The 26784-nt window shown below is 42.5% G+C and overlaps 1 protein-coding gene across 4 annotated transcripts in view; it reads right to left on the bottom strand.

Annotated features, from left to right (window-relative positions):
• Window positions 1-26784, bottom strand: part of DPP6 (dipeptidyl peptidase like 6) — a 568804-nt gene that overhangs the window by 9636 nt on the left and 532384 nt on the right. For all 4 annotated transcript variants that reach the window (XM_071428575.1, XM_071428576.1, XM_071428573.1 and 1 more), the window contains exons 17-19: window positions 7925-7972; window positions 4701-4799; window positions 2272-2341 (exon numbers count right to left, since the gene is read on the bottom strand). In XM_071428575.1, the coding sequence (XP_071284676.1) occupies window positions 2272-2341; window positions 4701-4799; window positions 7925-7972 (217 nt within the window). The remainder of the gene's footprint in view (window positions 1-2271; window positions 2342-4700; window positions 4800-7924; window positions 7973-26784) is intronic.

Here is a 26784-nt window from a genome sequence, read left to right as displayed (position 1 = left end):
GATATCGATATTCCTTCTGGACCAATCATTTTCTTGGGGCATCAAATAATTGGTCAAGTCCCCTGTTCAATCACCTCCCGCCCCCTTTGACCATCACCCCCACCAAACCCTGGATCTCCCCTCCCCAGGACCCACAACAAATATTCATCAACCCACCCCAAAACAACAATTCTCACCTCAGCCCTAATTTAACACAAATTGAACACCATTTATAACATAGTTATGTTATTGTAGTTTAGATGTCCTCTGTTCTCCCTGTAGTTCCCTTTCCCCCCTGTATTGTTGCCATCAGACAGCCTGGGCTGTCCAGGACAGGTACAAAGAAGGCTGCACGTGTGTCCCTTACCTGGGGCAGTGGGGAATGGAAAAGCTTGGAGCTTAGGAGGTGAGGCATGGCAACACCTGACCTCCAATCCAGTGACAAGAAAGCAGTTTCCACTGATAAATGGCAAAGAAGAGCTGTCTGACAGACCTTGGGAGGGGCCAGGGCTGGCTGATGCAACCCCCAGGGGTATAAAAGCCTGAGCATTCATCTTGAAGATGAACTGGCCATGTGGTATCCAAGAGGGCAGTTCCCAACACTGCAGATTTTTCCTTATGTAGTCCTTTGTTGTATTTTTGTTAAGGTTTAATAAACCTTTTTAAATTTTCAAAGTGAGCAGTTGTCTCTCACAATGGTGTGCAGGAGGATGATTGTGTGGGGTGGGTTTTGAGGCTGGGTGGAAGCTGCGGGTTGGTTTCTTCCTCCCTCTGTGCACAGCAGCCCCTAAGCTGAGGTTTGAACCACACCTGCAAGCACATCTCTAGCTGGTCAGGATTCCCCCTGTGAGTAACCAGGTATCAGTTGAGTTTTCCCTTTTTTATGCCTGCTCTAATGTATATTTGTTTTCTACATTCCCCAAAGCTCTTTTTTAATTTCGGCTGAAGTGGTTCTGTCATCACTGCCTCACACAACTACAGAGGGAAGGGACTCTTCTGGAGTTATAAAAAATAACTTAATAATGCCCAATTTGGCTCAAAATTGAGAAGGGGAAAGGAGTGGGCAAGGCCTTCTCTTCATCTTTCTGCTTAGGATCTGATCCTGTACAGGGGAACTGTCTTGAGAAATACAGACCCTACTTCAGCCAGGCAGCTCAGAAAAACAAGGGATGATGATAATGATGATGATGACTTTGAGCAATAATTTTAGGTGTAGAGCCACTGGCATTTTTATCCATTTTTTTGGTCATTTTTGGAGTTCTCAGAGACATTAGGCACTTCCCTGCAGGACTTCAATGCACATGTGTCTCCAGTAATTTGTATTTATCCAAGTGAGACCCTGGCCCACCCAGCTCCAGGGGCAACCCAATCAAGTGCTGGGTGCTTGATGAGAGCCAATCTTCCTCCAGCACTTTGGAAATGAAGCAGGTTTTCTCTGCAGTAATTCCATGATGTAGTGACACGCTCCCTGCAGCGGCTTTGTCCTCCATGGAGAGTTGTGCAGGGTGGCACAGGCATTCAGCAGGCATTCATCCCTCCTGCATGAGGCTTTTCTCTCATGGGGTGTTCCCTGGCAGGCAGCAAATGATGCACTGGGATGCAGCCAGGGCCAAACGGGTTCTTCCAAGGTCAGTGAATTCCCTCCCACAGTTTCTTTCCAAATTGCCAAAAAAACCCCACTCAGTAATGTGTATTATTGTTTCTAAATGTTGCATAAAGAAATACCCATCTGCTCTGCCTGCCAGGAGGAAAACCTACCTATTTAATAGAAATGCTAACTTTGTGGAGATATTCAAAGGTTTCCAGCTCTCTCTTTACTGTCACTTCAGCGAACACCAGCACTTAAAAGGGGATGATTTCTGCATGAAGGCACCTAAAATTTAAGCTTTAGTAAGGCTGACTGAATTCCACTCTAAAATTTCCTGTTAATCACAAGGTGGGTGCCCTAAGCACTGGGACAGCAAGCCAAAATTCATCTTGCATTCCTCCTCCTCCCATTGATGCCCCACAAGTGATTGAAGTGTGCATGAAACGCCCTCACAAAATCCCAAATTTGCTCTGCAGGATTTCAACAGGGTGCCCTCCTGAGAGCTGAAAACCTTGGCTCAAACATGGGAAAGAAGGAATGTACATCTGGCCTCTCCCAGCTGTGAAGTGAGATGGGGTAGGAACCACTGTGCTGGACTCTGGCGTTCCTTGTACAAAACATATCTTAAAGGTTTCTGATCATGGCCAAGGTTTGCAAGCTGCCCTGATAATGTGAGCAGAAAGAAAGGACAAGAGAGAACTTACACAACCAAAAGCAAGGGGTAGTGAGCGGTGTCGGCAAAGGTTGCTGGCTTTAAGATCTGCATTGGCAATCCTAAGCAAAAAAAAAGAACAATTAACAAGATATCTTCGATATGGCAATGCTGACATGATTCCAAAAGATTTTTCTGGTGTTTTGGCCACAGATAAGTAGGAGCAAAATGGCATTTCTTCAGAGGCTGTGGAGAATATCACCTTAGAAACACAGATGTTGCCAAAGAAAAGACCCATATTGTGATAGCTGAGGTGACAAGAAATGTAAATGGGGAGTACAGTGCAAGCTGCTCAGTCATGCATCACTTTTACAGCGTTCAATTAACATCTGTCAATAGCTACAATTTTCCTTTTTTGGCAGCTGGATGAGTGATGCAGACAGAAATCAATATTTCAGGGCAGCAGAGAGGGAGGAAAATTGGCAATGAAAATGGTAATTTAAAACCCAATTAAGTATGGTGGCTGGGGGAGAAATAGAATTATTTTGCTATAATGGTGTGAGGACAGAGGGAGAAACAAGTATTTGAATCCTAACTTCCAAAGGGTTAAATTTTGTTTAAAATGGGAGGCAAAGGTGCTGAAGCCCAAGTTACACTGGTGCAGAACCAATGTAAAGGAGGGCTGTGATCACTAAAGCTTCTTTTAACTGAATGTCATTTCTGTGGCTTTGTATCAATAGCCAAAATTGCCTCCATAAAAACCATCTCTGCATCAACAGCGGCACATTTATTTTTGAAACGTTAACTACAATCTAGATTAGCAAAAACCCAGCAATTAAATCGGTGTTAGGAGCATTTTCAGTAGATTAATACACAGATTAGCAGCACGGTTTAAGTGGCTTGCTTTGCAATCGTTGCCTGACACTCTGCCTAATTAGTTATTCCATCTGAATGCTAATAGCTGCAAATTGGATCAATGGCCCAGGGACAGCCAAAAAGGCCATGGATTGACTTTAAATATTACAAAGTGCTACGTGCAGTGTTCCCCAGGCTGCTCAGCCCAAAGCTTTGGAAACACAGGGATGGCACAGCAGAATGGCCAGTTTGTATTTATTATATATATACACACAAGTATATTTTTGGTTAAATGAGAAGAATTGCAATGAGGCCGGTATTTAAAAAATTTAGTATCAAGCTGAGTTATCCTGAATAAACTTCCAGTCTCACATGAGCTGGCTCATGGGGGAAATATGGGTTCTTTATCCATCCTTTCCTGTCCATAAAACTTGGAAGTGCACGTCTGTTCCTGTTATTTTATGCACTGGTTTATGTTCCTTATGCCCATGTGGCAAACAGAACATTTTAGGGCCATTGTTACCCTTTTCAAATGGCAGCCATCTCTCAGCCTTTGTTTCTCATTTTATAACTTCTGGAAATGGCTGCAATCAGTAACCTGCCCCCAGCACATCTTGCTGCTTTCACTTCACTCCTCTGGCCTGAGAAATGCACTCCTTCCTGGCATGGGAAACATTATGGGCCACACTTTGAACCCAGAGTCTTTGGGGTTTTGTTCTAGAGTTGCCACCATACATGCAGGCTGGGATTTGGGGGAGTCTTTGTGCATCTCTGAGTATGTGGATTTTCCCCATATGGGGATAAGGTATCTGCTTACAGCCAGGGGAGATGGTTTTGTTAGGTTGTTTCAGGTACAACTACAGAGACAGGCTGACCCTTTGGCCGTTTGCCACCAGGCTTTTCTCTCCCTCTTTGGGATATGTATATATCTCTTTGGGATATGTATATATATATATATATATATATATATGTGTATGGGGAATGATTATACAAGTGGTAGAAATAGCACACCAGCTGCAGGTGCAAACTGCTGTAAGTGTTTGCTTTCTTTACTCCAGGTGAAATTTCCTTTGTCTTTCCTCATAAAGAGTTTTTTTGTTTGTTTGTTTTTCCTTTTTTTTTTTTTAATTTTTTTAAACCCTCCCAAGTCATGGCTTTTTTGAAGAATCCTGAGTGACTCCAAAGGATGCAAGAGTCATCCTCATTCACTGGAGCTCAGATTGTGCACTGAGAGGCAGCCATGGCTGTAGGCAGCAATCACACACATTATCCCACTCCAAACCCATTTCAAATGACACACACACACCCAGGGCAAAAGCTTCCAACAATGGGGCACCCCACCATGTCATTTCCTAGAGTGGCCTTTTCTTCACAGAGGAAGTTTTAAGAGGAAAAAACAAAATCCAACCCTATCATTTTGCCTTTCTTCAGCTGAGATCTCATCAAATTCTGCCTCTGTAATAACCTCCTTATGTAGCACATTCCAGGAGAGTGCTTTGCAAACTGTGTGAGTTTATTGAGAGTCAAAGTCATTTTTCCTTCTGCCAGTCTAGTCAGGATGGCTGTATCATTTCACAGCTACAGCAGTGAAAGAGAAAAATAAGTGAGAAGAAAGGTGCTACTTACTGTAATCATCTATCTTGATTTCCATGTATTCTACCTTAGGCATTTGCCTGTCATTTACAGCCAGCTGCACATTTTCATTTACCTCCAGCTCAAAAATTTCTGAAAGAAGAACAGGACAAGATCACAGAAACTTTTGGCACAGTTTGTGAAAATGCATTTTAACATTTTATAGTCACCTTGATATATACAAAACAAGTTTCCTTACAAATGGATTTCCTTCTAGTCCTCACAGAAGTCTAATTCACTTAAATCTTTGAAACCCCTTCCAAGTTCTGCATTGGCAAAGAGCTATAGTCCTGAAATCAGAGACATTCAGCTGATTTGCAGGAGGTGGGAAGGTGACCTGGGACACCACCATGGGTCCCAGTCAGACATCCACCCAGCATGCCAAGATAGATCTCAAGTGAAGAGGTCCTCAAGGCTGTGTCCCAATTATAGATAATAACTAGGAAGGGGAGGAGACTATGGAGGGCTTCAGCCAAAGCTGTGCTGCTGTGCAAGAAAAAATCCATGGGAGGGAAAGCCATGGAGACAGGAGAGTGGAGAAAGCCCATACAAACCTGTAATATCAGGTTTTGCAGCAGTCTTGACTTTTGGAGTGTTTCAAAATTATTCATTTTGCTTGTGTGTCTGACCCAAGGACTGTCTGGATCACAAATAGAGGATTCCTTCTTCCTTCCTGAGATTTAACTTCTATCCCCTCATCCTGGCCATGTGCTCTACCTGCTGAACCTCTTCTAGAAAAAGCAGCCCCCTCCAGCAGCAGAAAGAATAAATCCTTCCCAGCTGGCAGGGAAAGGGCTCCTCTGTAGGGGACACCTCAGGCTGGGTGTCTTACGTGGTGGGAAATGTCTCCATGTGTGGGCAAAGCTCCTGAGCCCATGGAGGGGGGATTCAAGGGCTGGGCTCAGGGAATCCTGGTCTAGGGAGTGCTCATGCCCTGGCATCAGTCTGGGTGTGAACCAGGGGGATCCAGGGCATTGTCTCTGCCACATGAACCACAGGAGGGTGTGGGATTTCACATCCCATTGTGTGTGTCACTGACTGTAACTTCCCTTTTGAGACACACTGATGAATTTATATGTAACCCCAGCTCCTCAAATAACAATTCTGGTACCTGACCATCCTGCTCTCACTGCCCATCTCTGCTGGGCAGCCAGACAAAACCTTGCCCTTCCCAGTTAATATATTTCAGAGATCTTTCAGCAGTAGTTATTGGTTCAGTGACTATTCACCCTGCTTCTGCAAAGCCTGGCCCTTTATCAAAGACACAGCTCCCACAAAAGTGGCAGAGCAACAGCCTATTACGTTTAGTTAAATATTAAGATTCTCATTTAATTATGGCACACACAAGTAGCTTTATCAGCAGAAAGGGGCTTGCCACGTAGGGGAATTTAGTCAAGCCCTTTTATTTGTTCATATAATTGCCTTCACAGAAAGCCAGGAAGACTGTGGAGGAAATAAAAAGATTGGCATATCTCCTAAAGGACTTTCCTTTTTGCTTTAGGACCACAGGGAGCTCGAGTCTGTGGAGTACAAATGGTCATTGCTTAATTAAATGTAAGCATTCTCTAATATTCAGTGCAACTCACTATTATCAGATTATTGCAGAATACAGAGGCAGACTCCCTTTTATAGAGTAATGGGCTCATATTAAATAAGTAAATTCAGTAACATGCAACTGTCAGTTGCCCTTTATTCAAAAGCAAAAGAAGGAAGGGGGAAAAAAGAAAAGAACCAGGGGGAATGGTAATTGTATGCAGAAAATCATGAATTTCAGTAGAGGATGTGTTCTGCACATGAGTAGACTGAGTTCTCTGTGTAATAGATGCTACCCATATGCATCTGTCAAAGTTAAACTAGTCCTGGTGTGTTTTGTTTTAGTTTTTAAAGCCCTCCATTTACTGTTTCTGTTTTATATTGTCTGTCATTTTATTCACCTAAAAGTATTTTATAAAACTGTAGAGGAGGGTGTAACACCACTCATGAGAGCACTATCCCATGCTGGTATAGCCACTCAGACACCTCCATGTCTATGGTAAAATTCAGGTGTTTTATTTAAAGTGGAGGAGAAAGAAACTGACTTTGGAGCTGCAGGGTGAAGAAGCTCTCCTGGCTGAAGGGCCTTGTGGAAATCAGCTGGGCTGCTCTGGGGTTACCCTTGGGGAGGGCACTGCCAAACTCAGGCTCTGCTGGGACGAAGAAGGACCTGACCTTGTGCCAAAAGCCTTTCCTGTGACACTCCCTGCCTTCAGTGGGAAATGAAGCAGGTCAGCATTTCACAGTAAATCTTTAGTATATGAAACCAAATTTCTTGGTTTGCTCACTCTCTTTTTTTTTTTCTTTTGAGACAAGAGCAGTGAGTTGCTGTAAATCCAGATAAGTAAAACTTTTACTTGATAAACTGGTATTGACTGTGTGTAAAACAGATAGAAATAGAATAAAGGTATTGCTTTATACTTGGATCATATCAGGGCCTGAAGTCCCTGACTGCAGTTAAGGCTGGGTTAAATTCTTTGTTAAAATGAAGATGATGTTTTCCCATCCAAATGATGGGAACAGATAAATCTTGGTTTCATGTGAGACTCAGTGCCACACTCTGCCAGAGTGGAACCCCAGAAGCTCCATGGCTTTTTAGACTCTACATTGCCAGTCTGATAATGACTACAGAGAATGCCAAATGTTTTGAGGGAAGAAACCTGTTTGTGGAATGATTCCAGCTTTGCACTGATGTAGATGCAAATCATTAGCATGACAAAGCTTTACCAAACAATGAGTGCTACAATCTCCATGGACAGATCTGGGAACCAGGCAGAGGCACCACTTGTGGGGCTCCCTCCTCTGCATTATCTCTGGTAATTCATATCAGAGTGATTTTATTAAAACCACAGATTAGGCTAAATATTTCTTACATTTATCTCATCTTATTTCTTATATATGAGATGCAAAACAAAATCAAGACTAACAAAAAAGAGAGATTTGAATTATGCATTTTTTTGAGACAGGGGATAACAAACATGCTCCAACCATTCTTTTCACCCCAAACAGCAGCTGTTGTGATGGCAGTACAACAGCTCTGCAAGTCCCTCTGCCTTGCAGAAAACTTGCATTTAGGCAGAGTGTGGGGTCCCCAGGAGTGCAAGTTTAGCAAAGAGCAGCTACATCTCAATGTCCTGCCTGGCTGCTTTTCTCTGAAGAGTTGCAAAGCTCAAGCCCATTCTTACTCTGTGCATCTGTTGTGTTGTGAACAGTCACCATCGGGACACGGGGACCTTGGAAAGGAGAAGAAAAGAACTTGGTTAAATTTCTGTCAAAACACACACACACACACACACACATGTGAACCTGGGTTTGAATTCCATGGAGCTCAAGGCTCTTGAGACTCGCTTTTCATGCAAGAGTAATCTAAAAAGCAAATCACACTGGTGTTAGAAAGAGTTTATGACTAGATGACAGTCCTGTAGACTCAAAGACATGTGAGGTTTCAAAGCTCTTTCCCAACAGACCACTAAATGCATCTTTCCCTAATTTGTAAACATTATAATTAGCACAAACACAATTAAATCACTTGCCTTTAAAATTATTCTAATGACACCCAAACATCACAGCACAAAGCATTTACATTTTGTATGCTATGGATAAATATTGCTGTTTTGCATATTATTTTCTCTTAATGAATTAAACACCAGCTTGGCTCTCACACTAAAAAGGGCCACATATTCTGTCTTAAAATGCAGCATTTGGGTATTGAAACCAGTCAGTGTTGTACAAAGAGGATTATCATTACTATGCAGTGTACATGAGTGAAACACACAATTCACTGCCACAGGATGCTGCAGCACTCAGGATGCCACAATTTTAACCAGGGGGTGCTGCAGGGTGCTTTAGTCCTTAGCACAGTGATCTAGGCTCATCTTCTTGTTCAGAAAGCCATCAAGTGGCTGATTGATAGAAAAATGGGATGGTACATGAGATCAAACTCATATTATGGTTGTCAGCTTCTCTTTTTTTTTTTTCAGTTGCCATCTGGTGACTGCTCTTGGAGACAGGACACTGGGGCAAGGTGGGCAGACCCAGGACAGCCACTCACATGTTGCTCCCATATCTGTTTGCATGTTTTTCCTTCAGCCTGACAATACTGCTCAGGATGGTGAAAGTGGCCTTGCAGTGATGAAATGGTGAATTCTTCACCTCAGAGACAGTGGATATCTCACTTTCCTTCCCTTTCCCCACAATGTAACGTGGTACAACAGCAGCAGGTGTGAGCAGCTGGGGGGAAGTGTGTGCCCAGCAGAGATCCCAGCAGCGGGGCCAGGAGGCTCCCAGGTCGTGTGTGTGGGAAGATCCCAGAACCAGAGACCCCTGGAATCATCTAGGTTGGAAAACACCTCTAAGATGACTGAGTCCAACCATGAACCCAGCACTGCCAAGCCCACTAAACCATGTCCCTCAGTGCCACGTTTACTCATCTTTTAAATACCTCCAGGAGTGGTGGCTCCATCACTTCCCTGGCCAGCCTGTTCTGATGCTTGGGAAACCTTTTGGAGAAAAGAATTTTCCTAATATTCAATCTAAACCTCCCCTGGTGAAACTTGAGGCCAATTCCTCTGCCCTATCACTTGTTTCTTGGGAGGAGAGATCAACCCCACCTGGCTGCACCCTCCTTTAGGGAGGTTGTAGAGAGTGATAAGATCTCCCTGAGCTTCTTCTTCTCCTAAACACCCCCAGCTCCCTCAGCTGCTCCTCACAGAGGACCTGTGCTCCAGACCCTTCCCCACCTCTGCTGCCCTTCCCTGGACAGGTTCCAGCACCTCAATGTCTTTCTTGTGAGGGACCCAAAGCTGAACACTGAATATCAACAAACCCAATGTTCTTTAAGCTTCAAAAGTAAGACAGCTTTAAGAGACTGACATTCCCTGAGATTTTAACCCTTTTAAGTTGCCTTCTGAAGCCATTCAACCTACAAATCCTAAATCCTGTGGGATCATCACTTGTGCAATGGCAATGTGTGTAGGGCTGGCTGAGAGCAATCCCCTGAAATGCTTTAACTGGGTGTGTGCACAGAAATGGCAACAAAAGCAGGTTCCTGTGAGCCATTCACACTGGTTTGGTGCATGAAATAAGTTCTTGAGAGCAAGAAAAGCACTTTAAGGTGCTGTAATTGTGTCAGTGGTTTTCCCTGTGCTGCCAAGAACCCACATCCCATTGCAGGCAGAGTGTTACAACCAGACCTTACCTATACAGAGAAAAGGCAGAAAATTATTTTATTTATAATTAAGCTGACTACTATGGCAACCTGATTTTATTTCCTTGGAATCAAGAATCTCCTCCTGTGACAATCCAATTCTTTTGTTAGCACCAATTTTTAGAATGCAGGAAGGTGAATTATAATGCACTAAGGAAAACAGCTTTGCTCACCAGGATTTAGCTGAATTTACCTTTCTCCTACTGATATACATTGATATGCTGACCATATTTATTTATCAATCTGCCCTGCTTTTTCCCTGCAGTCCCAGAAGCCAGACTGCTGGAAAAGCAGTGAAACCTAATAAACATGGGTGTGATAAAATCATCACTGAAAAGAAAAGGAATCCTCCCAAATGGCTTCAGTTGGAGCTAGAGCAGTCCTTTAATTAACACCAAAATGCCAACAAAAAGAAAGGGATAAAGAGAGAAATACCATGCATATACTCCTTTTATTTTCTTATATATTTTTCCATTCTTTTTTGGTGTTGGCATTGAAAAAGCTGTGAGAAACTATTAAATAAAGAGAAATTCTAGTGTGTAGTTTAGGAAGTTACATGTATTATATATTGTGTTAGTCTCTCTACTAACTACTGCTCCTGTTACTGTGCCATCTCCCCAAATCAATGTTCTTAAGCAAAGTCCTGTATAAAGATATTCAGTTTAAGGTAATATGAAATTTAAAAAAGTAATTAAAAATTAACAAGTCTCCTTGAAAAAGTAGATTTTTTACTTGCTTAATTTTTATTTTTTAACAAACAAGGAAAAATAATAAAGACAGACAACTACAGAGTAGAATCATCTCTGTGAAAAGGATTACTCTTAATATTAAATATTCTCAGTGATAACACTCCAGCTAGAGAATGCACTTCACTTGTGAGCAGGCTGAAAGTCATCAAGAAGAAAAAGTCAATTTTTTAGGAATGACATAAATTGCTTATTTCAGTGCCAGTTTTTAAAGTAAAACAACCCAGTTACATGCTAGACTGTGTCTTTTAATGCACACACATCAGAAGTCTTTCAAGACTCACAAGTTGAGTGCCTAATGCCTGACAGGGACAGAAAGAATTCCTTGAAAGGAGAATTGTACATTCATTAACTGCCTCCCCAGCTTTATTTTTAAACCCGTGTTGGTGTGACAGTCCCATTACACATGCCATCTGCTAAATGCCATCCACTGTCATGTGTGGATCTGAGAGGGAAACCTGATTTGTTCACTGAGCTGCTGGGAGCTGACAGAAGCAGGGTGGGGACATCCCCTGCTCTGCCTCCTTCCTCCAGTGCCCATCCAAAGGGGCTTTGATGGGGACTCCTGAGCCCCAGCACATTCTGCTCTTTAACCTGCACTGATGATCCATCCCCCTGTGTGCACCTGCCCTCCTCAGGAACCTTGTGACTGCTCTGCCTCTTGCTCACAGAGATCCTGAGAGCATGGCAGTGCTGGGGTCCTTGAAGGGTAAAACTCGCTTGTGCTCCTTGAAGGATAAAACACAAAGTTGTCCCTCCACTTAAAAAAAGTAAAGCAGATACTGAGCTGTCAGGACCCAGGACAGCCAGGACCCCTGCCAGGGGTCTCAGAGACCCTGGCACAGAGCCCAGGATGCCCCTGTGGTTTTGATTATGACCTGTGGAGCAAATGACCAACCTTAGATGAAGATCAGCAAGCCACAACAGTTTAGGTAGAATAATAGTGAAGTTATCAGGGGGTGGAAAAATAGATTTTGGGGTTTCTGGTATGGGGGTTCAGGGGGCAAGATGGAGGGATCTGGGTGTGTCCAGCCTTTCTCCTTCTTCTTCTTGGCCTTCATCTTCTGGGTGATGTTGGCACTTTTAGATTGGTTTAGAGTAGCAGCTCAGTGTCTAACACAGGTGATAGGTATTGGACAGTAACTGTAACCATTGTACAGGTAGTTTTTAGTATAAAGACATAACACCACCCCAGGGGCAGGCAGAGTGCCTGGAACTGTCCTGCTCAGTGGACCTCGGCAGGACAGGAGAAAATTTTTTATAGATAAGATACAATAAACAACCTTGAGACTGAGAAATGAAGAGCTCTGACTCCTTCTTCAAGTACCAGGCTGAGAAAAGAGACTTTCTAACATTTCTTGGGGTCAGTCTGACAAGCTACAGATCCCAACACTGAACTGCTTTGCCCTGATTTGCAAAGGTAAGAGAGACCCAGCTCATACTTTATAACCTCATGACTGTTCCCAAAATCAGGGGCAGGCCACTTTCTGCATGACATGGTGAAGATGATGCTGCTGGATTTCTTGCCCCAGAGGGGTGGCTACAAGCAGGGCTGTGACACTCCCCAAGGTGTGGGACCTGGCACTGATGTTCTCTGCCACCTCCACCAGAATTTTTAGAGGTGGCACCACACAGGCTCCTGTTATCCCTCTCTGCATCCCTGTGTGAGTGGGATGGGCTGTGCTCGAATGCCATTGCAGGCTCCACTCCCCTCTCCTGCCTCCAGCATTGTACCAGCCAGCTCCAGCATCCTGACAGAAGTTGGAATGATGTTTCTTTATTGATAGCTTAAGAGAAAGGAGCAAAACTATTGACAGAACTTCTGTGTATATCACACTCTGTACATCAGAGATAACTGCATGGTTAATAATGCTGCACAAGTCTCTAGTTACATCAATTAGATTTTCAATTAATACAGATGAAAGTCTGGGTTTATCATAAGGCCTTTGACTTTAAAACCATTACTGTAATTATCCATGCAAGAAGTAAATTGAGCTATATTGCTGTAATGACAACAGGCAAATTTATCATCCAGGAAGTGCTGCCCATCATGATCTGAATGGGCACAGAAACTCAGTGCCTCAGTAATTTGATAACAAAAAGCACTGGCCATGGTTTTTGATCAATTTTTAAGCATCTTTTATTATTATTTCTAAGAGGGTTTTGCTTAAACGTGAACGGAAAGAAGCAACTCTAGATGTAAGGTAAGGTATAGATTTCTAAATTAAAAATGGAAAATCATTTTACAACCTTGAAGAAAATATGTACCAGACACTTGTTTTGTAATACTTTTTATATTCCAGAGTATTCCTGACATTTTCATGATCTAAACAGCATAGGGAATTATATCAGTTAATATAACTTTAAAATGAAAGTAGTGATTATAAAAAGAATATGAAGTAAAATTGAAGAGAAGTTAATCAAAATTATAGAAGTGTTTAAAAAGGATAAAAAGAGGAATTGTCTTATTCTTCTCATCTATATTCTCAAAGGCTTCAATGTTGCAGATAATTTCAGACCAGAAGCTAAATTCACAGTGTGTAAACAATGAAAATTCAAATACTCTCTGCCAGTGCCACCAGCATATCTCTTAAGCACTGATGAATGATTTAAAAGAGCAGCTGCAAGGGATGGGAGCTGAAAGGGTCTGGCTCTGCACAAGTGAGATAATTGGCAACAGCCATCTCTGTGTACAGATTCCAGATCTCTTTATTTGCTAATCCATGAATTATTTATATGTGCTGCATAAAGTTCATATGTTGGGGTGATGTTATCAGCCTAATAAATAAAGACATGGGGAGATCCGTGAACCACTGCTCACAATTAAAAGGTTTCCCCAATTTGCAGCATTTTCCAGCTGATGCTATGGACAGATGTTTGTGCTGTTTGCTTTGGCAACCCTGTTGACATAAACATCAAACAGATTTATGCTGCTATTCACCCTCCCCAAGGCATTTAATTTTTTAATCAAATCTTCACTTCCTCAAATGTAACTTGTCTTGTAAAATAATCAATCCTGGCTTGTTCTCAGGCAACCACTCTGATGGTGCTGCTTGTCTCTGCCCTGTGTGATACTGGTAATAAATTTCATGCTTACTTTATGTGGAGCAGAAATAAATCTGGGTGCTCTGAGGCAGCATCACTTAGCAGTGACTAGAGGGAAAATGAACAAGAGATTTGGTCTTAATTCCACTACACAGAACAGGCCTGATGGGTTCTCCAAAAGGTTGCTGGAATGAATAAACATGATCAGGTCCATTCCATGGGATTTTGAGAGGTGCCTGCAAACAGCACTGGGAAGCTGGGTTGGCACTGAGCAGTCCATCCCACTCTCTGCCCTATGGACACGCAAGGACACAGAGCCTTTGGGTCTGAGAAGATCCTCCCTTGCTGCTTCGGGAAATTTTGTGTTACAAAATATTGACAAACACCCTCTAAATATAATTGGGTTTGCTGATGTAATTCTTGCTGGTGTCTTGCTCTTCTGGTAGAAGCTGCTTCCAACTTGAAGCTGTACTGGCTGTCACTACCATTTACACCTTTTTGGGGTTGTTCCAATAATCTGTTTTCTACTCATCATGAGTATTTCCATTTTAGTCAGAGTATCATGTGTCCCCAAGAGCTCTCATCGTGTCAGATAAACTAGATTATTTTAACTCCCTTTTGTAGGACAAAGTTGCTTTTCAACTTAGTCTTTGATGCAATGGTGTTTTACATTCAGTTACTCCTTCCTGAACAGAAATGACCAGAACTACAGGTCATCCCTGCTGTTGAGGATGTCCTAATTGGTTTTTATAGTGAAACTGCCACGTTCCCATTCCATGGAAAATTCCTTGCCTGATGCATCCTAAAAGAGCATTCACCTTTTCCATGACTCCACAGCAGGTAGGCGGCTTGCAGACATCAGTGTTGCATGCCCAGGCACCATCTTCTTTGCTGACACATTTGTAACTTTTGAGCTTCAAACAGACATGAAAAATTCTTGCCCTGAGTCACCATGTGCCTAATTTTTCTCTTTTTTCTATTAATTTTTCCCAATCCATCCCTGCAAGACATCCAGCTTTTCTCTAGTATTTGTCTCTGCCTTCTGATGATGCTTATCAGCTTTTTGTCTTAAATTCCACCAGCTTCAACCAGCTTTGGGTTCCCAGGCTGCCAGGGAACAATCTGGGTAAGGTCATTTCCCACACCAGCTCCTAATGAGCCCTGCTGCTGATCTCTAATTAGCCTCTTACTCTTTTTCATCCTAATCTACTTCCTGCTCCTTTTGCTGGCACTTAACCCTCACTCACAACTCTTTCACTAATCTCCCTCTTCTCCTTCTTAATTAATATCAGCCAATGAGGTGTCACACTGAGTGGGCTGAGCACTTCCTCCCTTTCCTGAGGCTTTGGCTGAGGTTTTAAGAAGCATAATGCAATAATGCATTTGGATGGATCCAGAGAGGAACGTGGCAAACATACAAACTCCAGGGCATGGAGCAGGTACATAACCACCCTAGTGACAAAACCAGCTGTGGAAAGGAGGTAGGTTTGGAGAATTGGTTTGCAGAGTTCATGAACCTGACAGTGCCCCCCTTGGAGATGCAAGTACCGGAGGGAGGAGGGAAAAATTCCAGTCCACATGGGGGTACCTGACTTCCCAAAATCCCAGGTTATTTTGTTCTAGTGTGCTGGTCCAAGCCATGGAATCTGAACAGAAAAATCCCCAACTCCCTCTTCTTTCCAGTTTGTGTTCTATTTGAATACCTCAATTTAGCCTCTTTCAATTCAGTTTTAATCCAGCCTTTCTGCAAACTCTGGAAAGAGATGAAACCAAAAGTTTACACTTGTCCCTATTTTTAAAGTCAAGGTTTCTTATTGGATTAGTACATGCTGGTCCCTTCCAATCCAAACCATCCCATGATTTGATGACATTCAGGGAAAAAAAGATAATTCTTTATAATTGAAGTATGAAAGAAAAGACTCTGTCTCAGTGCCATTTATACCTCATTAATAGACTGAATAAAACCCCATTTAATATTTTCTGTTTATTTTATTAAAATCCTAGTATAAATTGATTTAGATAATCTTAATTTATTCTTTTCCATAAGTAAAACTCTCTTGCAACAAAATAATGGCTTCCTAGCTAATTAAGTAATAACTGGTGCTGGATATTAACTTAAAAAACACCACCACCAACCCATCAATGCCATTTCTTCACATTGTCTGGTTATTAAGCTGTTTTCCTCTCATGAGTTCTCAGGTTTTAATACACCCTTAATGTACTGACTGCATTAATAAAGGGCTTAGCAACTACCATGCAAACAGAAAACAAAAGCCAGCAATAAACCTTACAGCTGGTCCAGCTGGCAACCAAGGTGAAAGAAGCAGTTTTCCTCAGAGGAAGCATTAAATCTTGTGGGATGGTAACATCTGTACTACCCACTGCAGAATAATGAGTTCATCCAAGGTTGCTCATATAGCTGGAAATAACGCACATGCACCCTGGTCTTGACATGCAGGAGGCTTCTGCCTGATTTGTGAGGCTTCATTATTTGAAGCATCAGAGGAAGCCTGTTGTCATGGTCATTTATCTCCTGCCAGTGGAGCTCAGATAAAATTTTATATGTACAGAATGACCAAGTGACAGGAACCCTGGCTGGAAGCAGATGATAGATCACCTTCCTCTGGGCAATGCCAGGCAGCTCATATTTACAAGCAAGAGTCAAAATGCAAACAGGGTGAAAACATGTTAAAGCAAAGAACACATGGTGCTTTGCAGAAGGGGCCATTTCAAAGAGGAGAGGAATTTCTCTTTAATTCCACATTATTTTTTCAGGCATTGAAAATCACAGACATTTTCTATTCATTTTCTTGTTAAATATTCATGCATATTAGTTTGGGTTCTTTTTCACCTGTTTTTACGTCACTGAGTGTTTATGGGGAGTTTACAACACATTAAAGATGTATAAGACTAGAGTGTAAAAGTTTATAACATAAATGAGAGATCTGCTTAAAGGAAGAAAAAATGTTCTGGGATATCCACAAAAGTCACCATTTTAATTAATCTCAGACTATAAAAATAACTGAAGCCATCACTTTAATTAGCCTCAAACCATAGCCATAACTGTGCTGTTAACAGGAGATAGAAAAGAAGTTCTCACCCAACTCCCAAACCAAGAACACCATCCTCTCTTTTCCTGCAGGAAAACCTCTGGTGGTACCTTCTGTTAGTGCCAAAGGGGGTGTTCATGCCAGCCTGCTGCTCACTCCCAGCATGTGAGGGAGTGAGAATGAGCATCCCCCACCCTGCCTTCACCCATGGGATCTGTGACCCATGAACTGCACACAAAGGGCTTGAGGAGCCAGAGCCAACCTCGGCTGTTAAGTAAGAAAAGGAGTCAAGTGAATGCAAATGTGAATTATATAGTAATTATAATATAAATAGGGCCCAGAGATTAAGCCTGTGCATGCTTTCAAACAGCAGAAACTAATTTAGGCTTCATAAGCCTCAGGAAAAGTTCCAGAAGGTCACAGTGTGCCTGGAAGCGCTAATTACAGCCGCCGCCACCGCGCATGCAGCAACCCGGGGTGGTGGCGATCATCCTTGTGTGGGAAACCACTCTGGTCACGACAGATAACGCTCCCCCAGCGACCTGGGCTGTGAGCAAGCCCTGGGAATGCCCCCAGGCCCCAGCACGCTGCTGAGCCCCTTTAGCATCCTGCTGGGTGGCAACCTGCAGGCACATGGCCGGGGCGCACCCGGCACCTGCAGGCCCTGAGCACATTGCAGACATCCAGCTGTGCTTGAGCATTGCCTCTGTGTTTCTGGCGTTTTTAGATGGGTATTTTGGGTGTTTTGGGATAGAACTGAAGCTAGGATACCTGGTTTGTGTGGTCACACAAGGATAGAACCACCTGGGTTCTAACCCAAGATAGGTCTTGGGTATCTTGGGTGCCCGGCTCTCCCAGACCGACCCTACAGTGTTCAGACCCCCAGAGCATACACTGGCAAATATTGGCTTTCTGTCCCTTGCTGGAGACTCAGAACCCAGCCAAGGACAGCTCAGGCTGCTCAGGAAACACAAACCCTCAAGACCTGCACATCAAGAACCAAGTAGCAAAAATTTATATTGAAGAATACTATAGCACTTTGTGGGATTTATAAAAAAAATTACATCTGGGTGGACTGATGAAAACCATGTTTTATTTTTGAATGATATAGAATATAGATACCACTCTACTCTGGAGTGCAGCAGTAATAGGCTGTAGATATTTTTAGGTGGCCCATAAAAAAATTTCCAAATGATGCTTGGGGTGGTTCTGTGCAGGGACAGGGGTTGACTTTGGTGATCCTTGTGGGTCCCTTCCAACTCAGGGTATTCCATGTTTCTATGATGATGAAATCCTCACTGAGGTTCCCTAAGATACTGAATTTAGAATTGTCCATTCTCATCCCCACCTCAGCACTTTGGTCTCATGCCAGCATGTCCCACTCCCTGCAAGATCAGAAATGTTTGTAAAATCATCCAGTAAAACAGCAGAACAGCTTCTGGAACTTCTGATCCCAGCAGAAAAAAAAAAAAATAAAAATCCATTTAATTTTCATTTAATTCAGTTCCTGGGCCCAGCTCAGACTGAGCCTGTTTATGGCACAGGCAGCAGGTTGGTGAAAAAGCCCCTGAGGTGGGCAGAGAATGGATCTGCACTGACTTTGCCTTCCAGTCCTTGTGGACAGGCAGTGCTGTGTTCCTCTGAGATGTACTGAGGAAAGCTACAATAAGGAGCTCACCAGGGGCTTATTGCATTTCTCAGGAAGGTGAGGTGGGGCCCTGGGAGGCACAACCTGTTGGGACAGCAGCAGAAACAACCTTCCCCTGGGTTTCCTCCTCCCAGTCACCACCTGCCAGTTATTGCTTATGGTGTCAGAAGTAAAGAAAATATTTAAAGCCTTGCCTGATGTCTTCAGAGCTGCTGGCATGGCTACGTGGAGCTGTAGCCTCCAGCTGGTGCATATTCCAGCAATAAAATCCAGGTATCAGCTTTTCACATTTGTTTAAACCTAGGTGTTCCTTCTGCACTTTTATATCCATAGGCTCTTGACTTGGTTAATAAAACCCATTTTCAGCGCTAAGAGTTATTTCAGCATCCAATTAAGTCACTTTAGATCTCAACAACTTAATTTATCATGATATTTGCCAAAGGTCACCTGCCAAGCTCTGGCCCTCTTAGCAGGACCAGCTGCACTTGGAAAGCATTTGCTTGAATTCCAGCAGGAAGTGAGCCTTGCAAAGATGCTTTGCCTTGACCATGGGCTGTTTTATGACATTTTTAGTTGACACAAATCCATAAATCTTGCCAGGCAGCAGGCTTTCTACCTAACTAAATTTAAGTAGGGATTAAATGAAGGTATTTCCTCCCTGTGCATTTAATATTGATTTCAGGCCCTGGAGTGAGATATTTGTACACACAACCACAAGCTTTCCCTGGTTATCTGCCAGAGATGCTCCAAGTCATCATGGACTTGTTACCTGGGGAGGTTAAATAGGACTGCAGCTTCTTCATCTCTCAAAAGCAAGAAAAAGAGTTTCTGTTATTTTAATTTGGGCATCATGGGTAGAAAACTCTCCTAATGAAATATTACCCCAGCAGCATTTGAGAAGCAAATTCTTCTAAGAATTCTTCTTCTAAGTTCAGTAGCTCCATATCACCCACAAGAAGCAGGTAGCACACACATGCATTCCTGAGCACCCTCCAAGTGAAAAAAAGCCACAGGAAAATGTTCCCCCTTGCAGCTACACTGGATTTCCCAGATCCTGATGCACTCCCAGTGCTGTGAAAACACAGAATGACGTGCTTTAAGCCAAAATGGGTTGGTACATTTTCCATATCTGCTTTTAGTGCTGCTGCAACTCAAACCCCAATCTGGTTTGAGATCCCTGCCTGTCTCTAAAGGCACCGAGTGCTGCAATGGGGGCAAGGGAGGCTGGGCTTGCTGCAGCCCTGTCCTGCAGCACACAGAGGGCTCCTCTGATGCTGCAGCACTGGGAGGACTGGCCCTGCACTTTTTGAGGCCTGTGGTGTAATTGCAGACTCGTTTTTGGGGTGCTGTTGAGACGAGGCACCGCGCGAACGTCTGCGGCCGTGCCTTGTTGGCTCCTCACCCCAGGGCCAATTAATCACTTTTGCATGCTGGTCCTGTCACTGGAGTGCACTCCTGCATGCTGATGGCTGGGCTGCTGTGCTGGGAAGGTTTCTCTGCAGTGAATAGACTAAAGATTCACTGAAGCTTTCAAAACCATTCTGGAAATTTATCTGTCTAGGAGCCTCTGTGCCCCTTATTGTCACTGCACACCTGAGCATGGCAGGCAGTAATGGACTTCATTTTCACAGCACCCACAGGAAGCTGGAATTACAAAACCTGCTTGAGTTCTCTAAAGGAGCTTGTGACAGCAGAAAAAAACCAAATCCATGTGTCCTAACCAGCATTTGGCAGCTGGTTAGGACTTCTCAAAGCACTGTTAGCAAATGTGTCTTGGAATTCTCCATGTTTGGATGTGGGTCAACAAATTAAAGCAACTGTTGTAAAAACCACCTGTTTGTAAGTGTATGTATCATAGGGATCCACATCCAATTCAAAATTTAGAGAATCCAACAGTACTGTCCAAAAAACATGATCATTTTGTAACAGAAAGGGGAACAAAGAAGCAATCCACCTGCTTTTTGCAGATAAATTTGCCTAAACATGGAGCTATTTTACAGTTCATAAATAGCCCAGTGCATTCAGGGAAGAGCCAATGTGTGCTTCCATTATGGCTTGCACTGATGTTTACCTGAGCATAACAACTGCTAATTACAATCTGCTTCCAGGGATGTTATTGATGAGACTGTGACATGCAACATTTCTATGTGGTATTTAAGGCAACACATGGGCAATGCAGAGAGGTTTAAAACACTGCTTTATGCACAAGTGCTTTGTGAATCGTTGATTTACATTTTGCTTGTCCATGGTTAGTTAAAATATCGCTGTCTCCAGATTTTCCATTGCTTTCCTGGGATGGTAGGTCTGGCCCAAATGGCACAGGTTAAAAGGTCTGATTAAATGAAGGAACTGAGGAAGATGTAGAGAGAGGTTCATTATTCTCCTGCCTGAAGGCATGAACCAACCTCTTATTGCAGGAGCTGGGCAGACACATCCCTGATGGGTACATTATTGCAAAAATCCTGAAGAGGGTTAATTATCCACCATCCACAATGGAGACAGGCTGCAGAAGGAGTCACATTTCTGGTCTGTTCCAGGAGTCTGTGCTGCTTTTCCTTGGAGTACTGGCTTGCAATATGAAGATGGAAATGGGGGTCATGATACTTGACTCCAGATGTGTCCATAGGCAAGCCCCCAGTTCTCGCTGTGCCTGTGCTCCCCACTTGGTAAGAGCATGAAAATGATCATCTGGAGAAAGGTTGTGAAAGGATTCTCACACCTTTCCATAATTCAAATTAAAAACTTAGTGCAGTATTTATTTTGCCAACAATAAAACTTCTACTCCCCCTTTCTGTATCCTGACAAATATCAGTATAGTATTTTCCTGAGATATTAAATAATATTAAGCTCTTTCTGTTGAAGGAGCCATAAATGTAAAAATTGCTGCCAAAAATGTCTCTGTGACATGATCCCCTGATTTTGATGGAGTAACTGAAGAAAAATGTGATTTGTTTAATTCACAGTGAAAGACAAATGTCATGATCTTCTGTCCTGAGGCACAAAGGATTTAGACACTTTTATTCACAAAGTAAGTCTTTATGAGTAGAAAACCCTGTTTTTTTGATGAATGTTACATTCAAAATTTCCACAAGAGTGATATTTTAAGCAATTTTCATGTAAAGAAATTCCCCAAAGCCACTTACAAGAAGTGCAGATGAAACAGACTGAATCCCTAAGTCAATGGGCAAACCAAAACAAAATGTTACTTTGTTAGTGAAATTCATCAACAAATCCATGTGATTTATTGATTTTAATTTATCTTTTCTATGGCACACATTCATTTCTGTCTAAATCAGCTGGTAATCCCATGAGAGAATAAAATACCAGGAAGTTTTCCAAAATATGAATCTCCTCAGAAAAGGTCAACATCTTTATGCAGTAATGACATGAAATATAGCCACAATACTAGAAACGTTGCTCAGAATTTTATGTTTGCTGACATTAAGAAAAAAAAAATAAAAATCCTGGGGTTTCAGTCTTGAGCTGAGTTATGCAGTGATGCTGATACTGAAGCTGGTGCCTCAAAGGTTTTCCCACCCACCCAGCTGCTGGCTGAGCTTCTCTCACACTGTTCATGGGTTATGCTGTACACAAGGCAGCATTAATGGCCCAGTTTTCCCACTTTTCTGACCACCTCCAGCCTCCATTAAAAGTTCCCTTGCCCAGGAGTGCTGGTCTGTGATTTTTAGTAAGAAACCTTCCAATGTTATTAAAAGAAAGCAGGAGAAATGCTGGTGAGCAATCCCTGACTGGGTTTAGAGAGATGGCACCGCTCAAGGACACAAACCTGGGTTTGGATCCTCACCCCAACACCAAAAATGCTTCTCCTAAAGCAGCCCTCATCAGAAAACACTGATTTCACATCAGAAAATACATATTTCTCATCAGAAAACACTGATTTCACATCAGAAAACACATTTTTCTCATCAGAAAACACTGATTTCACTCAAAGGATTTCATGACTTAGACACACCCACACTAAAAATTTCTGTCTATGGTAAACTCCAGAAGCACCAAACATTTCAGACTTCTGTCATCTTGTGTTGTGTCCACATCAGTGGGTAGAACAACCTGAGATTCCAAATTCTAAGAGGATTCCAAACCAGGGGTTCAGACCTCCCCACAGTGGAAGGCTGAACCTTGTTAAATCATGCTCTGGGCTCTGTGGTGCTAAAATGTGTTTAAAAGCAAAATCAGGACAACCTGCCACAAAGCAGAGCCAGATCATTTGATGAAACTTGGTAGTGAAAATCTTTCCTGACCCCAGCAAAATTCTGGAAAATAAAACAAATGTGGAACAACAAAAGGACTTTTCAAGGCTCAGCATAAACCTATTAAGTGAAAGCAGCAAGTGATGCTCCTAAGTGTTCCCATCTCCAGATGGTGTTTCCAAGTTTCACTAAGAGGGAGGAAAGAAGATTAAATTAAATTCTCAAGAAACAGTTTAAGGAGCTGAGAAGTTTATAGCTACCTGCTGCTTATAAAGAAAAAAATCTTGCAGCACTTGTCTTTAAAACTCATAAAAGCACAGACAGAATGAATGAATGTCCAATGGCATGAGAAACTTGACTCAGATCATTGCTAATTTGGTTGTGCTGCTCCTTCATTAGTATGAATCACTCTCAGAGGAGATCCTTAAACTGCAGAGTTTTTTCTAATCAGTGCTTTTGTGCCACTTCTTATCTGTGAATGGGATTGAAACACGACTTTTTCTGGCAAGATGTAAGAACAATAAATCCTCTTCTTAGGATTTTAAAGATTTCCCAGGCCTATAGGAACCCCTCAGTGCCTCAGGGCCAGCACTGCAGTGACAGAGTTGTTGTCACAATGGGGAAAAGCAGATATACCCAGACAAATTCCTTTTGTACTTGTTCTTTAGGTATTTTATCAAGCACAGCTCAGTTACAACATAACATTTTGCTCCACAGCTGCAGAGTTGCCTGCTAGGAAAGGCAGAAATGACTTCATTTCTGTTACCTGTCATTACTGATCTACAGCATCTAGGCTAAGCTGCTGTGAACCAGTGTGCCAGAGAGGAGCCAAATCAGGTGACAATATTTTAACATTTTTTCTTACAAGAATCTGTTTTCTTCTCTCCAAAGAGAGAGACAGCTTTAAAGTCATTTGGCCTGCACAATAAAGGCTGCCAGTGAGCCACAGACACAACTTACAGCAGAGATAATATTCAAAGAGACAGGATAAATAATAGTGGGTTTATGGCATTTTGGAACAAAACAATCTTACTGGATCTGGAAGAGGAACTATCATAGAAGAAGACAGTTCCCTGTTCAGTCACACTGCTGTCCCTCCTCAAAGTGAAAGCTGTTTCTTCCCTAACTGGTCACTGGTTGAAGAATAACACACAGTGTAGTGGCCAAGGCACTTCTCTGTCCTCAGCAACCATGCCAAGCATGAGACAAACCTCCCCTTAGCCCTTGTTACAGTCCTCTCCCCTCCAATTTTCTTTGTGACGTCCCTAAAAATGATTAATCCCTCCTTGATGACACATGATTATGGAGAACTTTGATTAGCAGGACGAAGAAAGCCTCTGCCCTCCAGCCCACACATTTTTATTTTGTATTAAATGTCATTAATTGCAGAGATACATGCACAGGCCAGGGTCTTCCCCTCTAGTCCTCTTGCCTCAGAAGGCATTAACCCTTTGTGGGGAAAACCACACAAAACCTAGGGCCAGGATGAGCTTATGGATGAGGTCAGCTGATGGAAAAGGACCAAGTGATGTAAAGGATGCTTTGATGCCACAGTCTGTAATGTCAGGGACATGAACTCCAGGCTCCAAGGAGACATTTGCCAGCTCTGTGAGTCCAGCTGAAAATCTCTGTGATTTCACAGGGTTTTTTTTATGTCAGTGAAGACACTGCAGCCAAAACAGCAGAGTGCCAGAGCACCAATTGTGCTGTGCCAGGAGGGGCTGCTTCCCTTGCTTTCCCCATGAACAGCCTCACTGGGAGTTGAGTTTCATTAGTGCTGGCTGGTTACTCTGGGGAGAGACAGAAGGAGCCACTGAAGACAAAGTGACCCCATGTACAGTGGAAATACTAAAACACTGCACAGTTCACTACAGGGGCAGTAGTTGATAGGGCTTCATCCTTCAGAGAAAGAGCTATCACCTAAAAATGGGCTTTAGGGCTTTATTGGCTGGTGTCATTCAGGCTTGCACCCTACATGTCTGAGTGCCACTCAAGAAACAGGAATAAATTGCTTCCCATAGCCAAAATTTGCAGCTTCTTATCCTTTTCTCAATGAAATTAAAATTTACATCCCATTTCAGATGAGAAAAATCCAACCTCAATTAAATTTATGTGTAAAATAGCAAACCACTTCCATTCAGATTTTATTTCTGTTTATCTTAGAGGGAATCAGTGGATGTGCCTGTGCTGGTTTATGAGAAGAGGCAGAAGTGTAAACCCATATTTTATGGTGAAAATGACAGTAGGAGTGACCTTGGTCAAGCAGATACTGCTTTTTCAACCATGTCTAGAGGAGATAATCTAACAGCAGTCTGCAAAGCATCATGTTTCCTTAAATCCTACTACAGTAATTCAATCATGAGCATATAAAATTAGATGAAAAATAAGGTAACTAGCCTTCTGGGACTGACTGATTGCAATAAATGTTGCCTCCTGACAGCAAGCATTGCACTGTCCTCTTTCAAGAGAGGTTACCTCCTACTGCAGCAGCTGCTCTCATTTCAGCCTGTGCCAGCTTGCAAGGCTGTTAAATGTATTCTGCAGGACAGCAAAAAATCTTTTAAGGAAATTATATGTTGCCTTTCAAGCATCAAAAGAGTGAGTAGAAAACTTCCAGCTTTGACCTTTGGGATCAAATGAGCAATGCCAGACCTTTCTTGGTTTTTTTGGGGTCCTTTTGAGGAAGATATTTTCCCTTAACCTTGCCTTTCATTTAAGTATCACAAAGTATTTTATAAGCATTGATTGATTGCTTAAATCTTACAAACCTTGCCATCCAATGTAAAGAAGTTCAGCTGAGCCACAGTCATGTCTGTGGCTCTAGACACAAATAAATTTGCAGCAAAAGGTCACAAAAGAAGAGATAGAATGAAACTGAGGTATGGTGGTGGTTATTCTCTGTCAGTACAGAAATTGCTTTCAAGCCATAAAAGTTTGCCCATGTGACTGAGAAAATACAGATTTTTAAGCTATTACAGGCTTGATTACAGGAAAATAATTTAATTTAGCTACCTCCAAAGATACATATGAGGCTGACATTGGGTACACCAGTGATTGCTATGGACACTCATTTTTATGTCACAGCCACAGAGCAGACAGCAAGACCTGAGCTCTGGGTGCTTTTATACATATTGATGCATTTTATACATATTATGGAGATTTATGTATTTGATACCTATTTAGATACAAATTTATGCATGTCAGACATGTTGTGGAGTAGAAAGCACTAAACAGCCACAGGTACTGTCTGCCACTGCCTGGTCTTGAAAATTGGCTCCAGCTGGGGGGATTTTTTGGGGGAAGCAGAGATGGGAACTCCTGGCAGAAGCCCTTGGGGAACAAGACAAACTCTTGTTCACCCTGGTGGGTTTGTTCTGTCTGCTGGATCAGCTACAGGATCTGCAGGGTCCCTTGACAGATCCTTGTTCAAGGAATGTGACCGTGTTCACAGGGGTCCAAGGATGAGGGAAGAGATGAGGATCTGACTCCATGTTTCAGAAGGCTTGATTTATTATTTTATGATATATATTATATTAAAACTATACTAAAAGAATAGAAGAAAAGATTTAATCAGAAGCCTAACTAAGAATAGAAAAAGACAGAATAATAACAAAAGCTTGTGTCTCGGAGAGAGAGTCCAAGCCAGCTGGGCTGTGATTGGCCATTAATTAGAAACAACCACATGGACCAATCACAGATGCACCTGTTGCATTCCACAGCAGCAGGTAATCATTGTTTACATTTTGTTCCTGAGGCCTCTCAGCTTCTCAGGAGGAAAACTCCTAAAGAAAGGATTTTTCATAAAAGATGTCTGTGACAAAGGAGCTTTTCCTTTTTTGTGTTATATGTGCATATGAATAAATTAGATTTCCTGTTAATCTAAACCATACCAGAGCATGAATGCTTGTGAGCAATGACCCAACATCCAAAGGAGCTGAGGCATGGCCAAGCTGTGGCTAAGCAGTCTGAGGAGCTGTGCAAGAGGAATTCTCCTCTGAGTGGATCCAGGTGATTCTCCATGAAACCACAGCACCTATTTATATCACCAAAGTCTGACAGGATGATGTTTTTATCCAGAAATTTGTGCTTCATCCAGAACAGAGGTTTCTACTGACCTGGCTCTCATCAGCTGCAACAGG

The sequence above is a fragment of the Agelaius tricolor genome, unplaced genomic scaffold (genome assembly GCF_023055355.1).
Source record: "Agelaius tricolor isolate 1412-34295 unplaced genomic scaffold, bAgeTri1.0.p SCAF_6, whole genome shotgun sequence".
Classification (NCBI taxonomy): domain Eukaryota; kingdom Metazoa; phylum Chordata; class Aves; order Passeriformes; family Icteridae; genus Agelaius; species Agelaius tricolor.
Note: the sequence above shows the minus strand (reverse complement) of the source record. Positions and strands in the feature narration are given on the sequence as shown.